Source organism: Agelaius tricolor, unplaced genomic scaffold, assembly GCF_023055355.1.
Source record: "Agelaius tricolor isolate 1412-34295 unplaced genomic scaffold, bAgeTri1.0.p SCAF_26, whole genome shotgun sequence".
Classification (NCBI taxonomy): domain Eukaryota; kingdom Metazoa; phylum Chordata; class Aves; order Passeriformes; family Icteridae; genus Agelaius; species Agelaius tricolor.
This window is the reverse complement of record NW_027269286.1, coordinates 761,865-789,723: the sequence shown is the minus strand read 5'-3', so window position 1 is coordinate 789,723 and position 27,859 is coordinate 761,865. Positions and strand designations below refer to the sequence as shown.

Sequence of the window (27,859 nt, the reverse complement as noted above, 5' to 3'; positions counted from 1 at the left end):
TAGTATTTTCTATTGCATTCAGTACTTCAGAACTGATTTACCAGAAGGGAAAGGAATCATACTTGTTTGTGAATTTCATTTTCAAAATTACAAATACTAATATTAACAATATCAGTACATATCAGTGTTATATATACTCCCACATATATCTGTTGATATTTTCAGAAAATTAATTTCCATTTTTTCAGGTTTTTTTTTCAAATAATTATCAAGGTTAATTTAATTCTAATTTTTGAAAGAATTCTGTGTTGAAATAGGAGTGTGAATTGTATTTGGCAGCAATAATGAAAAAAACCCAGATCATCTTCTTCTACCCTTTAGAGTGATCCCTTAAATGATACTTATGTTCTCTCACAGGAGCACTGAAATGAATTATTAATTTTTTTTCAATGCAGTCCAGTTCTAATTTACACATTTACTTTCATGTTGTCCGGTCTTGGCAAATTCTGATTGCTTGTCTGTAAATTCCACACAAATATAAATATTGCTGGCTTTCCCTCTCAGTTCAAGTAGATTTATGGAGGCAATAGAGAAGGAGACAGAGAAGCAGAATACAATAACAAACTCACATGAATTTTTCAGATTATGAGGAATGGACACTCAAAATATAATTATCAAAAGCAGCTGTTATTTTACAGCTGAAAATGTGCTGGTAAATGCACACATACTCTATGATCCTATAATTTTAAAACATTTTAGTTAATGTCGAGTCCTTTTGTAACCAGAACAAATACAGAACCAAGACCTTGATATTCAGGGAATATTGAATATTTTTGCTGGCTTGCATTTACAAGACAACTGCCTGTCCTCTACCCCATGGATAGTAATGTTATCCTTTTCAGTCAAAATACCATTTGTAAAACTGGCACCTCTTAGAAGCATTAAAGAAACGGAACAATGCTGATTAAAAAATACCCATAACACCCAGCTCCTGCACCGCTACTGCACTGTAGTCTGCACAACACCACTGCTGTGCACAGCTACAGCTGGTACTGCTCTCTGGAGCTCACAGTACTCACAAAGGACAGAAAAACCTCATCAAAACATAACACAGAAGATAAACATAAGCACATAGAGATAAAGTGACTGGCCCAAGGGTATTCCTAACGCTGCCTCCTATCAGATAACTTGACACAAAATGAAAAGCAGGTACAAAACAGATCTGTGAAGTATAATGTAATACATTGATTTGTTTACAAGAGAACTCTGGCTATCTAAAGCTAATCTGAAAACTGGTAAGTGTACACCACAGTTTTTCTTGAGCTGTAAATCATCAAACTTTAGATTTATTTAGTGTTCTTAAACATTTCATTCTAATCAATCTATTCCTTTTCTCCCATCAGATCTTGAGTATTGTGTGCAAAGTGCAGCACCACTCCCCAGGATACACATTCTAGTCAATTTAATACAAATTTTAATAAAATCAAGTTTATTCTCATTTCACCTTCAAATGGCCTTCATGCAGAAACAATATAAGCTTGGAATTCAGTGGCTGCCAGATTTAAAGCTTTCAGAACAGCAAAATGGCAATTATATTAGTTTTCTCTTCCTCAATAAGGTGTTGCAGAAAAGCTATTTAGTGAGCTGATTTGAGAATCCCTACTGTTTTTAATACACATAAAATGAGATTTGTACTCCAGACACTTCAGGGAGTATCTATTAGGATATGATCATGTATTCAGAAAAATAAAATGGCTCTTAGCATATTATTTGATAATAGTAGGTCAGAATGAGGAAAAAAAATCTGCAAACTTGCTGGCAATTCCAAGTTTAAAATTAGTCAATCTCACACAAGCTAATTTATACACTCAAACAAAACGTGACTTCATAGGATTTAATAATGATCATTTAAAAGTAATATAGGTACAGATCTCATATATTTGCATACATTTTGGTCAATAAATCAATATATCAGATAACCAAATCTTATGAATAGTACAATGATCAAGATCCTCAATGTTTTTTGCTCAAAGTAATTTACTGGTTTCCAATTTTTATGCTTAAGGGTAGACTGTACATTCACAAGGACACTGGGATGCTGCCCTGCACCTTGGAGGGTAAGGCCTTAGTGTCAGTTTCCCATGGAATGAAAAGTTCAATACATGTGCTTTGCTCATTATTCAGTCTACTGAAGTATTGGGGTTTAATTCTAACTGAAATAAACACAAGCATGTTACTAAATAATCCACGCACTCAGTTTCTTTAGGGGTAAGAATTACTTCTAGTGGTCAAAGGCAATGCCTCTACCAGGAAGAAGTGAAACAACAGAAACAGAGACGCACAGTGAAAGAGTTATGAAGAGGGAGAGGGAGAGGGAGAGGAGAGGAGATTCTTTCCAGTTAAAAGGGACTTACAATGATCACTCTGATCAACACCTGACTGCTGACCAAAAGCTAAAGCATGTTATTAAGGGCACTGTCCAAAAGCCTCTTAAGCACTTACAGGCTCAGGGCATCATCCATGCCTCTGGGAAGCCTGTTCCAGTAGTCGATCAATCTCCCAGTAAGGAAATGCTTCCTATTGTCCAGCCCATACTTTCCCACATGCAGCTTTGAACTATTCACATGTTCTATCACTGTATCCCAAGGAGAAGAAGCCATGTTCCTCTTGAGGAAGCCCTGCTGAATACATGTCCACAGCAGGGTTTTCCCAGGCGGGCTCCACTGGGGGCTGCATATCCCAACAGTGAAGTGAGCTCTGCCAGCTGCACTTATGGAACACTCAGCTTCTGTGGTTTGGGAGAAAATTCACACACTCCAAAGCTGCTCTGCAGCTTGAATGAAAGCATGGCAAATAGGGGTGGTTGGCATATTCATTTCAGAAGCACAGTCCTAATCTAAATGCAAATGCTAGAACTGACTCATGTGAGAAATTACGGTTTTGTTTGCTTGCTGACACACCTCTGCAAAAAGGGTAAGCCATTAAGTAGCTTATTTTTAACATTCTTTTTCTCTAAAAAGGTTCTTAGGAAATGCAGATAAAATCACCAAGGAAGATATTAACAGTCTGTTTCATTTGTAAAATCCCCTTTGCTGAGAGAGATGCTTGGTGATTTGCCTAACACAAGAAACCTAAAAGCATGAGCACTTTTACTCTAAATCATGAAGGGAAGAAAGAAATTCCTGAAAATCAGACTGCACTGCAGATAGACAATATTTTTATTCTTGTGTGAAGTACTCTTTTTTTATTAATCTTCACTGATTACCACAGTGATCAGTAAGATTTCTAAAATTTTTATCTTTCTGTTTTTTATTGGTTTTTATTTTTTTAACATGTTCAGGCTTCTTACTACTAATTCCCATAATCCTGATGTGTTTTATTTCTTGTTATCACACTGAAATTTTTCTATAATCCATTTTCCCCTGTGCATGGGGACTGAGTCCAATGAAAAGTGAAAATCTGAGGCATTAGAGAAATATGCACCACAGCAATAGTCATCCAACACTGCAGTTCCTGAAAGTTTATTTCATTTTTGCATCCAAGTAAACATAGGAATCCTTTATGTACTCTCCCTCCTGTGCAGCCAGCACACTCAGCAGCCCCCAAGCACTGTCTTCTTCAGAGCAAATAAGATTGACAGCCCTTTGGTGGGTAACATAAACAGCTTGAAGTGCTTTTGTTTTGTACGAGTGGTGTGAGATATTGCTTTTTTCTTTGCATCTACAGATGTTAAGCAGCACTAGTATCTTCAGGATTTTTGATAAGTTGATTAAGAGTATTGAATTCCATTTTATTACTGTATGTTTGGAGGAAAGAAGTGCTGTAGTTTAAACACAAGCAATGACTCAACTGCTCTGGAGGCTTCAATACAGTCAGTTATTTAATCAGGATACTCAAGGGACTGAAAGATGGGCACTGGAATGGATTTTCTCCACAGGTCACTACTTTATTAATTTAACAATGGAGAAGGGGTATCCTTAAGCTCATTCACCTCACAGGAGGTATCTCGCTGGATCCTGTGTGCAATTAAATGGCTCCCTAGCAGAACACAAGCAGAACTCAAAACTGACCTTCAGCTTCCCCCCAGAGCTCTCCATCCCTGAACTTCTTCTTCATTCTCCTGTGAAAGGAGAGAGTGCTATGAAAGGAATGAGAATGTGAAAGGTAAGATCTCCTATTCTCTTTACAGGCATGAGTCACATCAGTGATCTTGTCCATCTCAGGGAGTGCTGCCTACTACCTCTCACATTTACCTCATGAAGCTACTAATTGTGACACCCAGTTCTCCCCTCTTTCACCTCTATTTTATCTCCCTCTCATCCTTGGCCCTGGTACTCCAATATGACTCTCATGACAAAAAAAATATTTTAAAGACTGCCAGCTTAAGCAAGCATTTGGTTAATGGACTGCAAGTGGGAAATAAATTCAATACATCTCACAAACAAAAACAGAGCAGATGAAGCAAAAATACCATAAAGATAAATATCCTGTTTAGCTAAAAGTGTTCTTTACTCTTTCATGCATTCCCTTACTACTAAAGTTCACACTTGCCTGAGTACAAATGCTTCCATTCCCCTGAAAATTGTGGAGAACTTCCTTAGGCTGAAAAGGGCTGATATCAAGGAATTAAGTGCTCCCCTCCCTTTCTATACTATACCAGAAAGAAAAGAAAAATCCTATAATTTTGTCCCTTCCAACTCTGCCCAGAACAAAGGAATTTAGCACTGATATAACAAAATTCTCCCATTATATTACACTAAAACCTAAAAAATATCTGTTCTACTCTCAAGCAAAAAGATTTGACCCCAAATTCCTCTAACAAGGTCTGAGTTGTTATTGGGGCTTCTCAGGCCACACTGCTCATTTCATCACATTCTTTTGCAGCTCTGATAACTTTTTAAAATGTGGGTCTTGTTCCCAGTCCATGACAAACAATTCCACTGCCTTTTCTTCTATGCTGTTTGCCTGTATACAAAATGCCTCCTACAAATAGGAAGCATCCCTCTGCTCATAGAGTTCATGCTATGCAAAACCCTAAATATATCCCAGAAGTGAAGAAAGTAATATATTTCTTTATAATTTTCTTTACAAATACATTCAAGATTTTTTTTTCTTCTTTTTTGTATAGTCTATCCTAGACTTGAGTATTTCAGCTGGAATGTACCTACAACAATCATCTTGTCCAACTGCCTGACCACTTCAGGGCTGACCAAAAGATAAAGAGTGTTGTTAAGGGCATCATACAAATGCCTCTTAAACACGGAGAGGCTTCAGGCATCGGCCACCTCTCTAGGAAGTCTGTTCCAGTGGCTGACCACACACTCAGAAAACAAAAACTTCCTAATGTTAAGTATAGACTTCCCCTGGCACAGCTTTGAACCATTTTCATGTGTCCCTGAACATCAGAGGGAAAAGCTCAGCATCTCCCTCTCCACTCCCTTCTCAGGTACCTTTAGAAAGTAACGAGGTCATCCACCCCATAAAAAAACATTTTATTATTCTCATTTCATGCCATTATTGTCTTCAGTTGAACCATTGTATTTCTTATGTTCATGTTTGCAATTATTTCTGTCCCATATAGATTGGTAACATTTACTGAAACTCTTGTGTTCATTGAAGTCATGCCAAATGAAATCATTGCTCTGTCATCATTCTTTCAAATCTGTATTAAGTTTGTAAAACAAAATGTTGCTTTCTTTGATCATTAAGTCACTGAGCACAAAGATTAAAAAATGTTTTACTGCTAAATTAATTCCTACAAGATATAATAGCATGATTCAATAATTCATCAAATATGTAACTTAATGACATATAGTTAAGGTTTTGAAACCTATTAGACAATCAGGATTTTTTATTTTTAGATACTGAAAATTGTCCTTAAATCATTTCACAATAAACACCTAATGAGCAACCTCAGAAACAAGGATTCCTCTCAATTTGAAAAGCAATTTCATCTTTTCCAAAGACATTCATTCATTTCTTTTAAAATAAAAAAAAAATTGCTGTTGTTTTCGCATTATAAATATTTAAGGTGACTGTCTGAGATAATTTCTTATCATCTAAACTCTACCTATATAAGGAAACACTTCCATATCCTCTTCATTATTCAGACACCAACCCTGATGGTCAGATTCAAAAAGGTAAATGGGCAAAAGGTCTATGTGATTTGTTGGGTGAGAGACCAATCTAGATGATCTTTCCCATCTAGTGTTTAGGCCTATGGAACAAACTTCTCTTTGGCATCTTGATTCTGCAATGCAAATTACTAAAATGTACACCTGCAACATGGAATTTCCCTTTTGATACTACTCCTTTGTGTTACTCCTTTATAGGATGGTAATCAAAGCATTTCAACATACAAAATTGCAGATGTGTCCTAGTTTGTATTTGCAAACCAAACCAAACCAAACCAGATGCATTTCCTCAATGTGCCTCCCATTGTATAACTCCTGTTACTAAGAAAAAGTTCTTACTCTTAGGCCTTAGCAAGATCTGGCTCTGAACATCATGTTCAGAGTGAACATGATCAATTCATCTGCCCAAACTCTCCTTGAGTTTGCAGTGCTGGTTTAAAGTTTCAGGAAACTCAGGCTCTTGTTACTTATACTCCTTTAGAAGCTATTCTTGCTGGCATCTGTCTTTTTCTTTTAAAAAAATTCTACCATTACAGTCTTAGCTTTTACATATTTCTTGTCATTCCTACTCAGAAGTCTTTGCTTTTAAGCCAAGTGTTTCCATTATGTCATCCTTTAACTAATTTATTTTTCTCTTTTGCATATGAAATACAAGCCAGGATGATGAAATCTTAATTCATATTTTTAGATCTTTGGGATCTGGGTCTGTTGGGTTTTATTTTTTTAAACAGAGGAAACTCATGAAACACACATTGCTTTTTAAAAAGGCTCCAAGGATTCTAAGTGCACTACCTACACTAATGGTTATTTCTAAAGCAAAGATAAATTTGTTACATTTTCGTGAGTAAGAAATAAAATGTCTTCTGAATTTTTAAATACAGATTCTCTTCTCACTGGAACCACTATCGATTTTCAAATGCTACAAAAGATAAAGTAAAAGAATAAATAAAATAAAAAAAAGATAACTCTAATTATCATCCTCTGGTTGGCAGTCACTAAAATTTACAGGCATTTAAAAAAAATACAAAACCACTGCTTCTATCTTGGATGATACAATTGTTTCCTCATGTGAAAGGCAGTGTTACAGCAAGAAAGACTGAAGTTCCAGCTGTTCCAGGCTAAAAATTGCCAGTAGTACTTTTCAATACACCATCAACTGCATTTAAAAGTCTGTTAAATTTTACAAGTCAAAAGTACGCAAAATAAAGTCTCTGTTTTTGTTTAGAGATGACTAACTAGATTATCCTATGCAATATCTCAATTAATTCACTAGTTAAAAAATAAGTTCCACAGGTCAAGACTAAAAAAATCGCATGAAGTTTTGGGAAGGCCACAAATATAATTTCTCTCCATTAACCACACCAAGAGCTGTCTGTTCCTATGGTAATTCCCTCATTTCTACAAGGCTCCCAATGACTGCCTTTCTAACCCATTCTCTTCCTCCTTCTCCTCCTGAACAAAAGCTCCAAATGTCTATTCTATTATTTTCCTCTCTTTATTGTTCACTTGTCTTATCCTACTCCCTCCCTCAAGAAGACAGGAGTTCTGTAAATACCCACCTTCCCACGCAATTCCATTTCTTTCCTTCATCCCTCATTATAATTTCTTTTCAGACAGAGAAAATATATTCTCACCCTGACCTGTCCAGTTAAACTCTATGCCACATGCAAGGCTTGAATCTGGACAAAAACTTGATACTGCTCTTGGTTCTAGTATTTAAAAATAATTTAAAAATTATTAAAATTTTAAACCCACACATCACTGATGCATGATCATTTATACTGACCAGAATGATGAGCTGAAAGCAGAACCTAGTTATTCTGTGGAAATGAAGATGGTGGTATTACACATTCATAGTCCTAAAGTAATAAAGCTCCAGATCCTATGCAGGAGTAAAGAAGCTACAAAAAGAGAGGAGGCACTTGTGAAAAATTTCTTGTTATTTTCCTCTCCACTGTGGCAGAGGAAAGAAACTTCTACTGTTCATGAAGTTCTCCTGGGGAAAAATACATGAAGCAAATTGCAGTCTGGACAAAACAGCAAAACTGAGCATCTTTGTCCGTATTCCACAGCCTGGTCTGGAAAGAAGAAGCAGTCAGCCTAACCTCCACTCACAGCTTTCAACAGGCCAATGCAGCAAGTGAAAAAAAACCATGGTATTTTTAAGGAAATGCTGGGATTGAATAATTCTGAAGGCTCCCTGACTTTCAAGATGGATGTCTATTTCATGAGCCATGAATGGTCACAGAAGCAGACAGAGCTTGGCTTGCTGCTTCCCGCACAGCTGCCAGAAAAAAAGGAAAAGCTAACCAGGATGAGAATAAAATACAAGCACCCTAGACTTGTTAAATCCTTGGGGAGTAATTGGGATTGAAGCCAAGGAAGTAGTATTGGGCTATTTCCCATGGTTTTCAGAGATGCTTATGTCACCCAAATAGGGCACTGCCTCTTACACACTGCAAAATTTTACTCTGTACAGACAGAAGAGAAAATTGTTTTGTGACCTCATCAGGTTTAATTCTATTTATTATTTCTCCTCATCTTTTATTTTGTTTAAGACACTGTATGTTTTTAATAGTCATTTTGAGGAGCACAGAGTCCTTTAAGCATAGGCATCCTATTCATAGAGGCAACAGTAATACCAGTAGGAGTTTTTACTGAAACTTTGAAACTTCATCAATTTTTTCTAATTAATTTTTTTTTGTGACTAGGAGTTTTCACAGTGCATGCTTACAGATGATTTAAACTGTACTTTTTATTTTAACAGCTAAATTGTGAGCCTCCAAAAATTAACAATTAAACCTTTAAAAATAAACAATAAATGCATGTAAAGTTTCTGCAATGACAGCCTAGTTTGGGAGGGAATGATTTTTTAAACAAAACTACATCAATAATTCCACCTCTTCCACGATTTTTCTGTCCATCAACTGAATTTATCCTTTTTTTAAGAAAAAGTCCCAAGTTTTTTCCTTACTCTTCCATTTTAGTTACATTTCCCTCCTCTATACTCTCCTCCTTTTGTTCTAGGAAATACATATGTTTGCATTTTATTCTGTAAAAATACTACACATTTTGTGTCACCTCCAGACAAATTTGGCAATATAAGAAATAAATAAAGAACTGCAAGTATTTAGGACAATATTTAATTTTTGTGACTTGGAGTCAATTACATGCAACTGGTTTTGGTTGCAGGAGCTGTAGCAAACCATGCTTGCTGTATAGCATTCTATACATGGTAAATGCTCAGGACACCTACTGACCACAAATTTTAAACCTATTGACTTTGGTCTACTTAAATCACCAAAGCATCAACTACTCACACAGGGTCTTAAACAATGAAGGGCTCCAAAGACCTGGCTGTCTGGTAAAATTTTCATCCATAATGAATCAATTAAAAAACCAAATTCTACAATAATTTTTCAGAAATTAAAAATTTTTAAATATATTCCTGAATTAAAACAGAAAAAATCACAGTAACATAGAATGGGAATTAATGTAGTCAAGGGAGGCACAGATTAATGCAGTTACTTACAGCACAGTTGTTTTCCTGTTATGCTTGAAGCTATCACCATAACAAAACATAACAAAATAAAAGATTCAGGTGAAAAAAGCCACAATTTTTCCATCTTCCCACATTGTACATTCTTCCTAAAAATCCATTTTCACAGGGCTTGCTCATTCTAGTTTAAGATGATCCATTTAATGAGGTGTCTACAATATATCTTATGAGATGTGTACACTCAAATTACAGCCTATAGACCTCTGGAAATTTCTGCAATGATGTCTAAACTTTCCCATCTGAATTTGACCCTGTAAGTGCTAATTAATCTGGCACCAGACCTAAAAATATTCCTATATACATTGGCATTAGCAACTCTCCATATTCCTGCCTTTCTGCCGCACATCTCCTTTGACTCTTATTTTCTGTCAAGCTCTTGAAATTCTGTCCCTAAGTCAATCTTCTACTCTCATCACTAGGATGCTCTTCCCTCAACTTTCTGAGATCTTTTTAGTAAACCCACATAGAAAATAACACACCAAGAGGAAGTTCAACCAAAACTTGAAAGAAAGGGGCTCTCTTAGCAGTTGTTCATACCCTGCAGCAATTTTGCTAGTAGCTGAAAAGAATTCAGATAATCATAAGCAAGTAGTCCTTTGATCTGCTGAGTCACTTGACATCTTTTATGTAGAAGTAAATAAATGAAGGTATAAGTTTAAGTCTAGAGAATATAATTGTTGTGGAAAATAGATGTTATTAATACTTCAAATAATTAGTGACCTTTGCTGCCAGAAGAATGACTTACACATGTTTCAGTGTAGAACATACACATCATATTTATTTCTACTTATTTTTACAATTAAGAACTTCCCCTTCAGGAAAACACAAAAGAAAATGAGGAAAAACAGGGAAGTAAAGAGCAGAACAGGCCTTCTGAAAGCTGGGCTGTAATAAAAGAGGAAAGGGTACTTAATCATCAAAGAATGCATTTTAGCTGTGATGTTTTTTCTTCTGGTTTATTATTGAAATAAAACATGATGACTGAAGACATTTTTAATGCTTGGAAAGCAGAACAGGCTCAGAAAACCACAGTATCTAGTATGTGTATTTTATACTTGTTTTATAAACATATAACTTTAGAAAATTAAAAATGTGACTGTGTTCTACTTCTGCTTTGACAAAAAGAAATCTCAAACCTCTTGAATAAAATCTTTTCTTGTTAATGAAATAAAACAAAGTAAGGAATGTGGCAATATAACATTAGTGGCTTCATTTTTCATCTGAACAGAAAGTAAAGGCAGGCTTATTTCTTTGCTCTCAGCTCAGTCTTTCTATCACAAATCATCTGTCTTGTTCCCACCTTAAGAAGGTGCACTGAGATTTTGAAAGCCCATACTCTTTACTACAAATTGTGCTTATGATGAGGCTCCAGCCATCTGCCAGCCTTCAATTTATCCACTGCTGGACATAAGATCCATTTCAGAGAACAGGCAAACCTTCAAAACTCACATCTAAAAAAGGACGGATGGGGAATAGGTAAAAGGTACATACTGAAAGGTGTCGTGTATAGTATTCATCAGGTTTCAGTGTATATTAGAATTTCGGTTTTGGAACAAGTTATACTGTTACATTCAAAATAAATGTTCTCAGTTATTTGTAGGTTTTAGTTTATAAAGAAATAATTTTGTTTGGATTATTTCCCAGAACACATTCCTCAAAACTTCACTTTGTTCTTGACATAAATTGAAAACAATAATATAGATATACTGTATACAGGCTTCAAAATGGCATTAAAGAGGCACATTATCAATATGTTTAAAACATTTAGAAAGCTCAGCTTTGCATCTTTCTAAGTGAATGACTAGATACTTAGACTGAGTAATATCTGTTCCAATAAACTACTCTGTGGGAAATGTTTTGAATAATGGTTAATTTATGCTGAGGTAATGACAGCATAATACAACTGAAATCTGTGCTAATAGGAAAAAAAGAAGCCCCTTCCAGCTATTTCTGTTACAATTGGCTGCAGTTATTTTCACATCTCTCTCCCCTGCATAAAATATTACTTCAAGTGTATGTGAAAATGCTTGTTGCTAATTTTAAAAATCAATAATTGGTACCTGTCATCCATATGGAGAAAAACAAAAAAAAAAACCCAGACAATAAAGAAGAAATTTTCATGCACAAGACCTATATTTTATATATTTCTGCAATAAAAGAGAGCAATTGTGGTTAATGTTCTTTCCATAGCAGCAAAACATTAAGCTCAGTTTGGGTAAGACTCCAGGGTTTCAAATGCACATGGAATTTTAAATGTAGATGAGAATGGGCAAAACAGTTTATTCCAAATAATACTTCAGGTAGGCTGAAGTATTAGAAGGTATTTTTCTGGAATATGGGTTATTTACAAACTCACTGCAATATAGATGAATGAATGACATGAAATATGTAATAAATAGGCTGATTCAAGTCTCATCAGCTTAATAAGTTACCATCAGCTCTTCCATTTGAATGCTCGGTGTAAAGCTGGTGGTGCTCTTTGAGTGGCAGTGCTTAGCTCTGCCTGGATAAACAGCATTTTAATCACAAGTACAATAAAAAATAAACAAATCCCAAACTTTCTAATGGGCAATTTTGGACAAAAACCCCACCTGTATGCCACAAACAATTGCCCCTTGTTTTAATTTAAGAGAATGTGCCTTTTCTTGATTCTGGAAAGGTTCTGAATTCCCATAAACATGTAACAGCATGATCCAGGAATGGTCATGAATTCAGATCATCACAGATTCTTTGAAATACTGGCTATCATCTGTAATACATTCATTAACAGGAGATATCATGATCAATCATTGATCTAACTGTGGATAATTGTTTTAAGCAATGATGGAATGACATTTTAAAATTGGAATCCTATGGATCCGAATATGATTTTTGACTTCTTGTCATAAATGGCTTGTGTTACTTAGGGTAGGTCCTCCCAAAAAGTAATTTCGTAGTCAAATTGGATGCATAATTAAAATGTTTTGGTGATTCTGAGAAAAACACCTTCTGAAAGCCCTTTTCTCTGAACAACAAACATATGGAAGTGCACACATTAATATCCAAGTAGAAGCCTACACATTGGGCAATTACTATATAGTAACTGACCTCATGCAATTTATATGAATTCCTTATTGGATATTCTGATTTTATAGAATCTGTCTTTTCTTATATTCTGTGTCTTCTTCAGGAATCTTTACCTACAGAAATAAATATCATACCCTCAAAAAGTCCCTGTGTTTTGCTTCTTGATCTACAGGGAGTTATCATAACAAAGTGACAGCAAATTAAAACTCTCCCCTTTCCATTTAGAGAAGGGTACAGAGCTCAGAAACTCACCAGAAAGACATACAAATTATTATATTACATCCATATATGTTCCCATTTAAAAAATCCATTAATATTCTGTTTACAATCCCTTAATGCAATAAAACACACAGGCCAAATACTGTACAAAATAGTCAAGTTTTTTTTTTCCCCAAACCAGTATAAATTTGTAAAAAAATCCTTGTTCTGTGTGTCGAGGAAAAACATTATTTGGGATAAAGAAGAAGTAGATTTCTTGACAAAAATCAATAGAATGCGATACACATTTCTGAGAGACTAGAGCTCTTAGCATACAGGAAAATAATTTCTACTTTGAGTATAGCTTTTACTTGAATTCCTTAACTTAACTTTGAAAAAAGCAGATTGATACAAATGCAGCTTCCAACTAATTTCACCACTATCCATATTCATGCTTAAACAGGACTGCTCCTAGTAAGGAAGCAAAGACCATTCCTTGTATGGAGGCAATTAAATACAAGTGAACATATAAGTGGCCAGTGCTGTGGGTACAATTCAATCAGGCAGATCCATAGGGGTGGTTTTAATATTCTTGTCACATCAAAGAAACAGCTCCCAGAAGAAAAAGATCTTAACAAGTTAAAAATGAAATCAGAATAAATATGAATAACTGAGAGAAAAGAAGAACAAGCGCTTGGTGGCAAGGGCTGGCGTTACCTTGGAAGTGTTATATAGTGCTATTAGAATAGTGTGTTAATTTTTTCCTCATAAATTTGCCAGGTTCAGCCACCAGGGAAGGGCTAGCACTCCAGCTCCCTTTGTTAAAGATATATCTATCTTGCTGAGTCTTGACAGCCCTATCATGTCAGCCCTCTGTAGTAGCAAAAAGTGTTTCAGCAAGAAGAGGGGGAAAAAAAAGAAAGGAGGAAAAAAAAAGTGAAAACTGATGTGATCTACTCTGCTTCCTGTGGGCATATTTCACTATAGCAGATCCAGAGGGATGCTTTGTTATTCCTGTCAGATCAAAGAAAGAGATAACAGAAGAAAATATAAGAGGAAAAATATAACCCAGAAATGAGGGTAGCTGAAAGCACTGCAAGACTACCACATCATTATGACTTTTCAAATTATTTAAATATGCTAAATATCAAGTCATCACCAAAGAAATAAATATTGCATAGGCCATATGCTCTGTTAGCTGCCAGAAAAACTATCCTACTAGGATTCGTTTATGGGCACAGCAACTGCCTGTCAAACACTGGCAATTTTAATCATTTTTCAATTTGCTGTGTGCGTTGCAAGTTTGCTCAGGTATCTTGACAGGTGCTCGGGAAAAATATCTGAGCCCACCAGATTCACACTGCCTTGCTTTACTACGTCCTTGCAATAATTCCTGCTGGACTGGGGAGATGAAAGCATATGGTGAAGATGCAACAGTCACGGGAAAGTCACTGTACTGCACTGCCAAGTTGGATTTGCAGCTCAACACAAGTATGATACAAAGTTATCCTTAAGTCCAAAGCAAACCAAAAGCTGAAAAAACTTTTCAAAATATTTCTAATCACAAACAAGGTGAAAGTGTAAAAAAAGGAAATAAACAGAGATCTGGCTACGATTTAAAAAAAAAACCCAAAACAATTTAAAACCCCCAAATAGTACCTTTCTGCAAGTTAGATGTATTTTCAGTACTACATGTGATTAGCCTTTTATGCACTAAGCTGTCCACTTAACTATTTTTTGTTTCATCTACAAGGCATTAAATTAATGTAGTAATGAATAAAAATAATTTTGTCTCATCTATTGCATTTTCTAATGACCAGTATGGCTGTGTTGTTTCCTTTCTGCCACAACACTGTGTTATCCAAGTTCCTAACTTGAAGTCAATAGATTTTTGAGTGCCCTCATTTCCAGGTGTTTGGGGAAGAAAGGAGCTCCTAAAATCTACAGATATTCTGGGAGAAACCAGAGGAGGAACTATATTTTACCAAAGAAGTGGAGCCACAACATCAAAGCACCATAAATAAACCGTATTTCCTATATTGTTCTTTATATATTAGCATTCTCAGCATCAATTCCCTGAAGTCAGCCAAGTCTGTCTAGTGGAAAAGGATTTGGATTATGATGTAAACTAACAGTAAAGACAATTCCAAATAACATCTAATGTCCAATATAACTACTGTTTACATATTAAAAAGAGATACAGGCTTTGTACCAGGGATGTTCTGTCATGTTTCTCCACAGGAGAAGACTGTCATGGTAAAGTTCATTATCAATTACTGCCTTACAAGTACAAGATGAGTTAAGCTGTCATAATTTTCTCTGCCAGAAATCCTGTGCTGTCAAAGAATGTCAATTTTTAATCTGACAAAAGGAAGAAAATTATCTGTTATTCTGACCTCTAATTTTTTGACATTTTAATGCTGTAATTGCTGTGGTTAGTGCTGCAACCATTATTCCACCTGTCAAGTAAGAATGAATCAATATCCTTAAGCTGTTCAAGTTTAAGCTTCCACCTCACTGCTTTTACTTTAAAAAAGGTTGAAGTGAAAAAAAAAAGAAGAAGGATTTTGGGCCTGGAAAATGTTTATTTTATTTTATTTTGTTACACATTTTTTTCCTCCTCATTACAATATGAAAGTAATTTTTCAATATGAGTAAGAGAGTATTATAGCAGATAGAACTGGAGAATTTACAATTTTTAATGATAAAAGATTGAAACCACGAAATTCAATTTTATACTTTTATTCCATGGTGCATGTAAATCAGGACTTTCCTGTTGCCCTTGTAACAACTTGAGGTAAATTATCATGACCAATTATTTTTTGCGGTATCAGAAATGATGAAGTTGTTTGAAAAAGTCAAATTGATTATGTTGAAACGAAACCAGTTTATTTTACCCATCCAGTGCAGACCTTAAGTTGCCAAAGAGGTATGTGGTATTCCAGGGTATTCCAGGGGCAGATGTATGTGATTTCATAGATTGAAGTAATCTAAAGCTTAACTATCCCAGTATTATGGTTTCTGTCAGTAGGAATTTTCTATATGGAAACTGAAGAAAGAAAATCAGATGAAAAATCTGCTATTTAATAGATCTGCAAAGAACAATAACACAGGATGGCCATTTTTCCAATGCTAAACAGTAGAGATTTCTTGGAGAGCTCCCAAAGCTGATGAGAAAGATGTAAGGAATGGCAGGGATCAGTTGTTCCACTGCTGAATATTTTTGTGTAGATAGATGACTACAGAAGTAACTTTAATATTTTTCACAGAAGGCTAAGAGCATATTTTTTAGTGGTTAAGTGAGGTGCTCAAGTAAAGGGTGAAAGGGCCAAGGTACAGCATAAACAGGTCACAGGGCTGTGACCACCCTTTCCACCTTTTGAAATTACATCTTTCAATCAGCTCAGACTAAATGGGAGAGTATTTTTTATTTGGAGACTTATTTCACTGAATAGATTCACCTGGGACTCAGTTCAATATGAAATTAGTTATGGCCGCAGTTACTGCCATACTTGAGCCCACTGGCCTGATAATGGCTGCTGCCAATAAGGTTGTATTGATTGGCTTATTTTACAGCCATGTATTGAGAACATTCACCATCATCTGTGACACAGGACCACAATATTTTAGTTTATTTACAAAATAAACATGAAGAGAATTTGAATACTAAGAGATGTACCTTCCTGGATAACTACAGGGTGCAATTAATTCTAAATTGCAGTGTTTCTAAATTAAAATGCTAGATACCACCACTTGCCACTGTAAAATATGATAAACAATTTTTATCACTATTTGAAAGGTGCTGGTGTTCTTATCTTTAATTCCTGTATTTACAAGGGGTCTTCAGAGGCTTTTAAAATATCTTTTTGCTTTTAATTTATTTTCTGGAATATTTACCAAAAGTCAGAATAAATTCAAACAAACCCAAACAAGCACAAATAGAACAACAGCAAAAAAGCAAAAACCTCATAATATATATTGTCAACAGAAACATGACCATCAAATACATGGTCCTCTAGATCATCAAGATATCAAATGCTTTATTACTGGCAGAAGAATGTGCACTAGTTTCATAAACAGATCCCAGGAAAACAGAAAGCAGGTCTAAATCCATCTATATTTAAACATGCACTGTAAATTCTGATTAAAAATAATTTAAAGTATTTTTTAATTTTCGTATGACAAACCAAAAATCAACAATCCTGAGATCTTGGAAGTAAAAGCATACTATTTTTAAATGGATGCTTACAACTTTATTATCTATGCACAACAAAAATAAGGAGGATTTACTTTTTCTGGTAATTTTTCCTTCTCATTGCTATCAATGAAATTTATGTACAAATCTAACTTACTGCAATGAAGATTAAATTGTGCTTTTAGAAATTTACAGTGTAAATTGCCTAAGAAGATGTCTACATGTTATTGACTTAAAGGGCATGGGTTAGATGTACAAGTGAGTGAACAAAAATGTCTCCATGAATTTTCTTAAATTTCTGATGACAAGATATGCAAGCAAGTAGAGCCCCAGGAGAGCTGAAGAGTCTCATCATGTCATAAGATGTTAGATAAGGTGCACAAACAGACAGATAGACCTCAATCCTACAAGCTGCCCTGTGGGAGTAGACCCTAAAAGTCAAGACATAGGAGTCTGCCCATGCAGATCAGGGCCCTAAGCCATGCAAATCCCTTGTATTCATGGTGCTGGACACCTGCTTTATACTTTAAAAAACATTGCTTCTTGTTATCTCTAGAAGAGCCTGACTCTTCTCATGCTCAAAGTTTTAAATCCAGAAAATTATTATACAGATGTCAACATTAAATATTTGAGGCAGGGGGAGTCAAAGCAATTGTGGCCAGTCTTAAAACTGGAATAATAAAATATTAGTTGTTTAGAAAATCTAAGCTTTACAGTGCATGTAGTGAAAATCCAGTTCTAGGAAGCCTGGGGTCTAAATGGTGTTTTAGTTCTGCTCCTAAAAAATCACCAAATGTAACAGAATGCAGCAATGCACTAGTCAAAAAAAAAAAAAAAACAACCAACCAACCAAAAAGAAAAAAATCCCAAAACCCTAAATCAAACCAAAACACAAAAAAACCCAAATCAAACAAAAAAACAAAAAAAAAAAAAAAAAAAACCATGACAAAACTCAGTAGTTAGCTGAATGAATGCTTTCTGGAATCTACTTCTTTCTGAAATCTGTAGATTTCTGTCTGCAAGATTGGAAACAAACAAACAAACAAAATCCCATTGCCTGGCAATGTACATTATTCCTGTTTTGCATACAGCAGATGGCAGCTATCTGGGGGAATGGAAGATTGTGTGTAGAGCTTCATCACAGCAGTACTCATCTAGCAGCTGTTGCTTCCTCACACTTTCCACCAAATTTCAATTGTTTTAGCCAACAAATGAATGTTGCTAGAAAATCATCATGCAAATTAATAGGTACTAGAAAACCATCATTAAAATTATTAGTCTTATTGAAAAAAGTCACTGGAAGGAAATGTAGCAGGATATCTAGAACTATTTTCTTTTAAAATTTACTGATTAATTTAAAACACTCACTTGTATATATTGCAAAAGTATATATATTTAATTCATACGCATATATTCATAAGTACTTGAATACACAACAAATAAAAAGCATTTTCTATTTTGATAACAGTTTGATTATACTTCATTTGATTGAAAATAATTTAAAGATTTGCTGCAGTCACTCCAGAAAATACATTCTTTCTCAGACACATTTTCTGACATCATCACACATCATCTGCCTGTAAAGGTTAGATTTTTGTTCTGTATGACTACTATGCAGGTTTTTTTCCAGTTTTTCAGTTCTACTAAGTGAACTTGATACAAGTAAATTATAAAATGTAGCAGACACTCTATTAAAGAATATACATTGCAATGTAATTTCCTACACCATAACTGAATATTAAATCTATTAGGTTCATTTGTTTCATTGCTAGTTTATTCATACTTGCTTCTGAAATCACCTGGGGCCTAAGTTCTGAATCAAGTCAAACACATCCATTTTGTTCAGCAATGAAAGATGGAAAAAGTACCATTTCTTGTGAGATGACAGCAGATTTTAGCATGAAATGACAGTAAACACCTACCTCCCTGAGGACAGGATCAGTGATACTGTCCAGGTTCACAGAGCCTTCATATGTTAGGTAGTGGAAAACGTTGAGTGCACGCACGGCTTCTGGTCCTCGTTGCTTGTAGCCAAATATAAGGTCAATCCACTGATGAAGTTGACATGATACAAACTCACTTTCCAGGGCCTGCAAGTGAAATTCAGGATTAGGAAATAACTGAGAAAACATAGCAGGCATCACTACATTTTCTCTTCAGACTTATTTGATATATTTGAAATCTTTCAAACATTAAAAAAAATTAACTTATTCTATTGAGAGAAACATGAAAAAGATAGTATCTTTCTCCTTTACCTTTATATCATGCTAATTTTCTTCTCAGCTACTGAGTTTCTCCCAGCTGCAAGTATTTTAATAATTTCTGGGCTTTTCAATTAGGCTAGTTAATTTGTCAAAAAAAAAAAAAAAAAAAAGATGGAAATGGGAGAGAGAATTCAAAAAAGCAGTCTTCCAGCTAATTTTCAAACTAGTTATAATTAGTCTTAAATCTAAAATGGAAATTCCTCCATTGTTTTTATCACATTGCCACTACTCAACACGAACATTTCCCAGCTAGGACAGACCTTCATGTCTTTCTGAAGAAATTTCAGATTTTACAAGCTGATAAACTTTGGGAAAATATTATTCATTTTTTTCATTTACATTAAAAGGAAGTTGCTTCAGAACTAATCATCGGGTGCTGTAGTAGCATGCCATGCCCTGTTTATTGGTGGCAGCCCCCTTCTCACCCCACAAGCAGGACTAGCCTCAGACAAGGCAAACCATGCCTGGGTCATCATGTAACCATTCCTCAGAGATTTTCCCTGTAATGCTCCTCATGGAAGAAGAACTCTCTGTGCTTTTGTGGAAAACTGGACACTTTCCTGTCAAAACCAGTGACTATTATCTCTGATGAAAATGGATGGGAAGGCTCAGGCTTAAGAGCTGACATGTAGCTCAGTATTCAAGGGCTTAAGTTCAGCATACCACAAAAAGCCATAAAGAAATCTTGCAGGTAACCATACAAAATTTTGTTGTTTCCTTTTCAAAATCAGAAGCCATCATATGCATAATGCAATATTATTAAAATAGCATTAACATTGCTGAATACTAAATAATATTGAACGAATACTATTTAGTTTCAAATCATGCTTCCCAAAAAATAATTTTAAAATGCCGTGTCCTTAATTATATTGTACTGTGCGTGTACAAAATGATAGTCAGCAACTACATCATTCCATATAATATTTTCCATAGGACATTTACATCATTTAGAGTGCAAGGTACTAGCATGCAAGGATAAAATTAAGTATGCCACAGCAGCAACCAATAAAGAATTTCCTTACTTTTAAATGCTCAATTGTTAATGTTCCTTTTGTATGTAATAAAGATTTTTAAGAATTTAAAATTTAATCTAGCATCCACCTCAAATCCATTTGCAGCAATCAGCCTAAAAGTTCTCTTGAGCACCTGAATTCTGCATATTTATATTTTCTTTTGATCTCTATATATTTATTATATTTTATTTGTTTATCAAAATGTAATTAACAAAAAAATTAGGTATTTCTTTGGTCAAAAATAGCATTTTTTTCCTAGAATATTAAGAGCATTTCAGGAAAGCAGCAGAACTTTTGATTACTCAAAGATCAGACAATATGTTTGAAAAAAATCGATGCTTGGTTTAAATGACCATATTTCACACACTTTTCTCATCTAATATCCTCTCACTGGTGTTAGAATCACAAAAATGTGGAACCATTGGACAGTTTGAGTTAGAAGGGACCTTAAAAGGTCATTTAGTTCAGCCCCACTGCAATGAACAGGGACATCTTCAATTAATTCAGATTTCTTAGAGCCTTGTCCTGTCTGACCTTGAATACTCCCAGAGATGAGACATTCACCACATCTCTGGGCAACTTGTTCCAGTGTTTCATCATCCTATAAACTATAAAAAAATTCTTCCTTATATCTTGCCTGATGTATTTTCTTTTAATTTAATGACATTACCCATTGCTGTATCTCAACAAGTTCTGCTAAAAGTTTGTCCCCAGCTTTCTCATTTAAGTTTAAGACTGTTTAAGTACTGGAAGACCACAATAAGGTCTCCCCAGAGTCTTCTCAAGGCTGGACAATCCCAGCTGTCTCAGCCTGTCTTCATAGGAGAGATAATCCAGCCCCTGGTCCTCTTTGTGACCTTCCTGTGGACCCACTCTAACATGTCCATGTCCTTCCTGAGGACCCCAGAGCTGGATACAGCACTTCAGGTCGGGTCCCTCCAGAGCAGAGCAGAGCAGAAGGGCAGAAACAACTCCCTCGACCTGCTGCTCATGTTGCTTTTAATGCAGTCCAGGATGAGGTTGGCTTTCCAACCTGCAAAGAGACTTTATTGGCTCATGTCCAGTCTCTCATCCACCAGCATCCCCATGTCATTTTGGCAGGGCTGCTCTCCATCTGTTGTCCCCCAGACTGTGTGGATACTAGGGGTTGCTCTGACCCAGACACACCACCTTGTACTTGGTCTTGTTGAACCTCATAGATTCCCATGGGCTGCTTCCTTTACTTGTTCTGGTCCCTCTGGACAATATCCCAGCCCTCAGGGTGTGCCAACCACACCACTCATCTTGGTACCATCTGCAAATCTGCTGAGGGTGCACTCGATCCTACTGTCTATGTCACCGTTGAAGATATTAAATGGTACTGGTCCCAGGGCAGACCACCACTTGTCACTGATGTCACCAAGCTGATGCAACTGTCCAATCAATTCCTTGTCTACTGAACAGTCCACCCATCAAATCCATCTCTCATCTGTTTAGAGAGAAGGATGTTGCAAGGGACCATGTTAAAAGCAAGTCCAGACAGATGAAACCTGCAACCCTTCCCTTGTCCACTGATGCCGTCACTCCATCATGGAAAGCCACTTGGTTGGTCAGGAAGGACTTTCCCTTGGGGAAGTTGTGTAGGCTGTCCCGAATCACCTTCCTGCCCTCCATTATGTCAGCACAGATTCTAGGAGGATCTATTCTATGGCCTTCCCAGGCAAGGGGTCAGTAGTTCCCAGGGCCCTTCTTTCTACCCTTTTTAAAAATGGGACCAATGTTGTCCTTTTTCCAATCACCAGGGACTTCTGACTGCCATGACATTTCATGGAGAGTGGCTTGACAACTAGGTCATTCCCTCAGGACCCTGGGATACAATTCATCAGGTGCCATAGATGCATGCTCAGGTTCCTCAGGGGACCACCAACTAGATTTTCTCTTAAAGTGGGAGGGACTTTGCTTCCCAAGTCCCCATTTTGCAGTCTAGTCACTTGAGAGGTGTGGGAAGAGAGATTGCCATTGAAGAGTCAAGTAAAAAGTACCCTGAGTACCTTGTTCATTGTGACCAATTTATCAGTCTTGCTCATGAGGGGTACTGCACCTTTTTTGACCTTTCAAGTTAAAAGACTTAAGAGAGTTAAACATATATGTTTGATTTCCCTAAGGCAATTTCCACTTGCATGACCAGCCCTTATACAGCACCTTTTCATTCTAGAGGTCTTACTGACCCTGGCAGGTTTGGAGAACTTATATTTCACATGGATTAATAGTTATTTAATAATTTATTAAGTTATCTACATTTTAACAGATGCATATCATGTATTTGTCTCCAATTATTTAAAGATTTATTGTACTATGTTTACAGGTATAATGGTCCTTAATTCCTTGGGGAAGAACCTTAGTTTCTTGAAGAAACTTTGAGGAAATATAATTATTTTGAACTATATATTTCAGAAGAGTGGAAGCTGCATAGTTTGGTACAGAATTTAGGGAAAGGACAAGAGTAGAAGGTGGAGAGAGGAGCCTGAACTGTGAAGAAGAAGGGCTCTTCATGGGCCTTAGCACTGCTCAGCCTCCAGCTGCAGGATGAAATGGGTGCTGTGTGATGTTCATGGCCTCCCAGCCAGGACATCCTGTGGGGTATGGCACCAGGCATGAAAAACAGGAAAGGTGCCCTCAAGGAAGGGCCACCAAAATGCTACAAAGTCTCACCCTGCCCTCAGTGGGTCAAGGCTTTATAATCTGGATTTATTTTAGTCCGGGGAAAGCTTTTTGTATCAGGTCTGACCTGGTTTCTTCCAAGTACTTCTGCAACGCTACTCATGCGATACTTGCAGAATCCTCTCCCTAATTTGCTCTAATGCACAGGCTACTCCAACTCCATGTAAGTGCCTCCTGAAAATTTATGAGCTGTTCACTGTCAACGGTACATCGTTTGGTTTCTCAAGAATATGCAATGCTCTGTAGGGAATAGGGTGAGGGAATTTTCTGTATAAAACATAATTTGTAGGTACAGTAGGAAAAAAATACAGAAAAAGACAACAATAATATCTTTAAAATAGGCTGGTGATGGCCATAAAAATCAGCATTTTGGATTTAAATTATTTTGAGGGTTTAATTTTATGAATATTTTTAATATGAGCTATAGAAACATTAAAAATAATAATTATTACTTATATAATTATGTAATATCTATATAATTTGTAATATGGTTTTTAAAGATTCTTAAAGAGAAATAAGCCAACATCCACCTTGTTATCTATCATAACTAACATGTACAAAAACCAGAGTTTTATTCAAGCACTCCCAAAATGGACTTGTTTGAAAAATTATTTGGGCTTAATTTTCAAATAGCAACATTCAAGGGTTTTTTTTGTGAGTTTTCCTTTAAGAAAGGTATTTAACATGTTATTGTTTCCAGTGGAGTGACTTTTATTGTTAGTAGGTAAATTGCAAGCATTATTATACATCTAGTATACACATATTTTGTGGGTTTTTTGTGTTACAGGCAAGCGTACGCACATATGTTCCAAAATCTGACCTGTAGCTGTTGTAAAATAGAAAGAGGTATTAGTAGGTTGGTTTTAAAACTAAATAAAGTGATTTAAAAACTAAATAAAGTTATTTTAAACCAAATTACTTCTTACTATAGCTCTTCTCTGACCTTTATGAATGCTACACACTTTCCCCTATGCTCATTGTAATTTGATATTAAAGATATTTTTCACTGGCATGTCAGTAGGAGGCAGTGGTTTTTATTGTAATACAGACTATATGCTGTGTAAAACATCAGAAGTTCTGGATTTATAAAATATCTATCCAGGTATTTTTTGTCACCAGAGAAGTGGAAAACCCTGATGCTGCCACTTGTCTGGACCATGGTTGCACCTTCTCTTTCTGCAGTTCCTGCCTTGCCCTCCATATCCATATGCTGTCTGTCTCTCCAAAAAGCTTTCTATCTTGCTATTAAATTATATGTAATATATTTAAAGATATTTTCTTATAATTACTCTGAGATAGTTTGATTTTACAGATCTGCTCAAAAACAGATCATCAGCCATTTCAGCCTGTGAGGTGGGTTTCTCCTCTCCCCTCATATCCATGGTCCTCTGCAGCAATTGCAGATTCTCTCCACCAAGTACTTTTCTTCCTCAGTTACTACTCCTTGCACTCATCAAAGTGAAATCCTTGACTTTCCTCATCAAGTATTTCAGGCAATACTGCTATCTGAGATTAGTTATGTTCTTTTAAGCAAAGTAATATTTTAATAGAAGTGACGAAGTACACTATACATATTTGGGTTATTCAGGGATGTCTGCAGAGAAACAGATCCTTTACGTAAGCATCTTCATGATATAAGTAAGATTCTTCAGCAGTATAGCAAGTTTAAAAAAAAATCACTGCTAAAAGTAATTAAAAAATCTGAAGTAGATGGAGACCCCTTTTGCCTCAATAAGTTTTACTTGCATAACCTTGGCAATACACAAAAGAAAACAAAGTGACTTTTGAGGAAGTAATATCAAGTCTTATCTACTGTTTATCTGGTAGAAAAGAAATATCAATTGCTGCTGAATCACAATTCAAGGAAGAGGAAAAGATCTTCCTGATTTTCATAGCACAGAGATTTCACACTAGATATTTCTAATGAGAATTCAAGAAGCTTTTTAATTATGAAATACTATGCATGCTTCTGAATAGCCAGGGAATGGTACAAAAATGCAATTGGCAGCAGAAGAGTGCAAATAAATCATTTCAGAGAAAGAAAGAAAATTCAATCTTAGTAACAGTTATGTAATAGGAACAAAATATGTATAACAAAAACAAGACATGGTTTAGTCTTTCAAAAACATAATTTATCATGAATACATTTTTCTCAGCACTGCAATTTGTAATTTAATATGTGCATAAGCCATAATTAAAATATCATTATAATTAACTTTGAATTACACAATCTTGCATCTTTTGTTTCAAAACTAAAGAATGCTTATTATAAAAGCTGTGCTTCAGTGTTTCACAGTGGTGTTCCCTGCCTTGATTTAACATGCTTGACTTACTGACTGAGTCTGTTCTATTTCTGGCTCTCGGACTGCTCTGAGTCTGTGGGGACTGAGAGGCTGAGTAGGACTACAGATGCACATCTGTGGAAGGTTCTATGCGTGGATTTTTTTCTCCCTGGTAAACTGGGAGATTATGATTGATGAGCCCAGCATTAGGGTAATGTTATCAGGGACACTTTCTGCCTCTGTCCTTTGTACCGTTGCTGAGGTCAGACCATAATCATGTTAGCATTGAACATAGTGCTTTATTAATGTTTCATGAGTAACTCCATCGTAATCAGTCTAGCTTTGGAAGGATAAATAAAGCTGCTACAACAATCCCTGATGTATAAATCGAATGTTGAAGGTACTGTAATAGGGCTTGAAAGTAACTTGACTGTCTTTTCCAGGCTTTTTAATAAGTCTAATTTTCACAAGTTTAAAGGAATCTCTTTTGAGGGAAAACCATTTCCACTTCCCCGTTTAGTCTGAAGTGTAAAACAACCACCTGAACAATCTAATGATACAATAAAAAATCCTAGCCTGCTATTTATTAATTTGCATAGAATTTTAGTAAAGCTCACTAACCAATTGGTTAAATTGTGCTGATTTATTTCACTGTGCCTCTGTGATGTTTCCTAGGCTATTCTGTTTTTTCTTTGGTAAGTATCAGGATGACATGATGGCATTCTTGCTGTTATTTAAAGAAAATGCTTACATTCATAAATGTGCAAGTAGTATATAAGGATTTTTATTTACTCCCACATAAAATTACACATAATATATGCCTGCAGAAAGCACCAAAAAAAAAAAAAAAGAACAAAAGAAAACAGCATCAGCTAGGGAAAAAAGATCCCACTGTAATGTTATGCACTCCACATAGGATTCTTCCCACTGCAATGAAATTACTACCGCTGATTTTAATAGATAAGGGATCAGGAAAACTCTTACTTGAAACATTCCTTAGTTTTCTGTAAAAATATTCTCTACTTGCATTGCTAAGTTGCTCTAGAAATCCCAGGCTTGCACAAGCTTGCTGTGTTTTACACATCACACCCAGGCTATTTTTTTCTGCAAGAAAAAAATGTAACAGCCAAAGCCTGGCCTGGGGATGACCTATCTGAATAATACATCTGCTGGCCAGTTCAAATAATGGAATCAGACATTAGGTAGTGAATGTCAAACTTTCCAATCCCTTTTGTATTTGTTCCTTTGACTAGTTTCATTGCAGAGACAAAAAAAATGGGGTACTGGCAGTTTGTTGTGTGTGTTAATAAAACCCTACATGAGGAAGTTTTTCTAAAAATTATAACACATTCAAATTACTACATTTTAAAACTGTAATTCTATTACTTCTTACTATACATACTATCTGCATTTTCATGAAAAGGATTATCCTTCTTTAGCTACTTGCTCTTCATAATAAGCTTTGTAAAATATTATGCATATATCATGCTCTTTAAACTCCCAAAGTTATTCACTTTGCTTTTATCCTCTGAACTCCATCCAAATGTGAATGCTTCTGTTTTCTAGTCACCCAGAAGTGAATCCAATATTCCAGGTGCAGTCTCAAAAGGACCATAGATAGGTACAACTGTTTACATCCTCTGTGATGTAATGATTCTCCATAGATGGCATCAAAATACACTTATTTCTGGTGGATATAGAATTACAGAATTTTATCTAATCTAATTGCTGTTCATTGTCACCCCTACCTTGCTACTGCTCTATTTTTGGTACTGTTTTTGTTCCCAGACTTCTGCTTCTTATTATCTTCTATTCTTTTCTCCCAAGGTGATTTTCAGTCTATGTTCTGCATCTAATTCAAATAAATCTATGCCTCTTTCTCCTGTTTTGTAGGCAGTTCCTAACTTTATTATCATTTTCAAGGTTTCTGACTGCTCATTTGAAGACAGCATGTATCTGTGTAGAGACGAATTTTAGCTCCTGATCATGCTCTTGCTAAAAAAGTAGATGATGGGGTGAATAAAGGCCATGCAGAAACTGCCTCCTGGCAATACTGTACAAGAATGGCATAATGCTCACATCTTTGAGGAAAGGGCTGGAAAACAGTAGAGGGAGGGTCTGATACAAATGGGTGATAATTAGTGATTTTAGAAACTGCAAAGTACTCAATTATTTGAAGCCTGTAATTATGATACTACTCTAGTCTTAACATCAGTTTGTCTGTCTCCTGGCAGTCTGAGCATACTTACACACATGTGGAATCACTCATTATCTCACTATCAAGTCCTATAGCCCTAAGGAGGCTTAAATGCTATACCCTAAATTTATGTAACCAGCTGTTTTCTTCAACAGCACAAAAATTTTATGTGGAGAGCTGCTATGCTACTTTCCAAAAAGCAGGAATTGCACAAAGGAAATTAAATAAAATAAAGCTTAAGCTTTTTTTCCAGGTGATCTCCTATCACATAGTACCTTCTATCCTCCTAGTAATAATTCCAATATTGTGGA

At 35.7% G+C, this 27,859-nt stretch overlaps 1 protein-coding gene across 7 annotated transcripts in view; it reads right to left on the bottom strand.

The window, feature by feature from the left end:
* Window positions 1-27,859, bottom strand: part of NBEA (neurobeachin) — a 459,554-nt gene that overhangs the window by 26,699 nt on the left and 404,996 nt on the right. For all 7 annotated transcript variants that reach the window (XM_071448498.1, XM_071448499.1, XM_071448503.1 and 4 more), the window contains one exon: window positions 19,015-19,182. In XM_071448498.1, coding sequence (XP_071304599.1) covers window positions 19,015-19,182 — 168 coding nt within the window. The remainder of the gene's footprint in view (window positions 1-19,014; window positions 19,183-27,859) is intronic.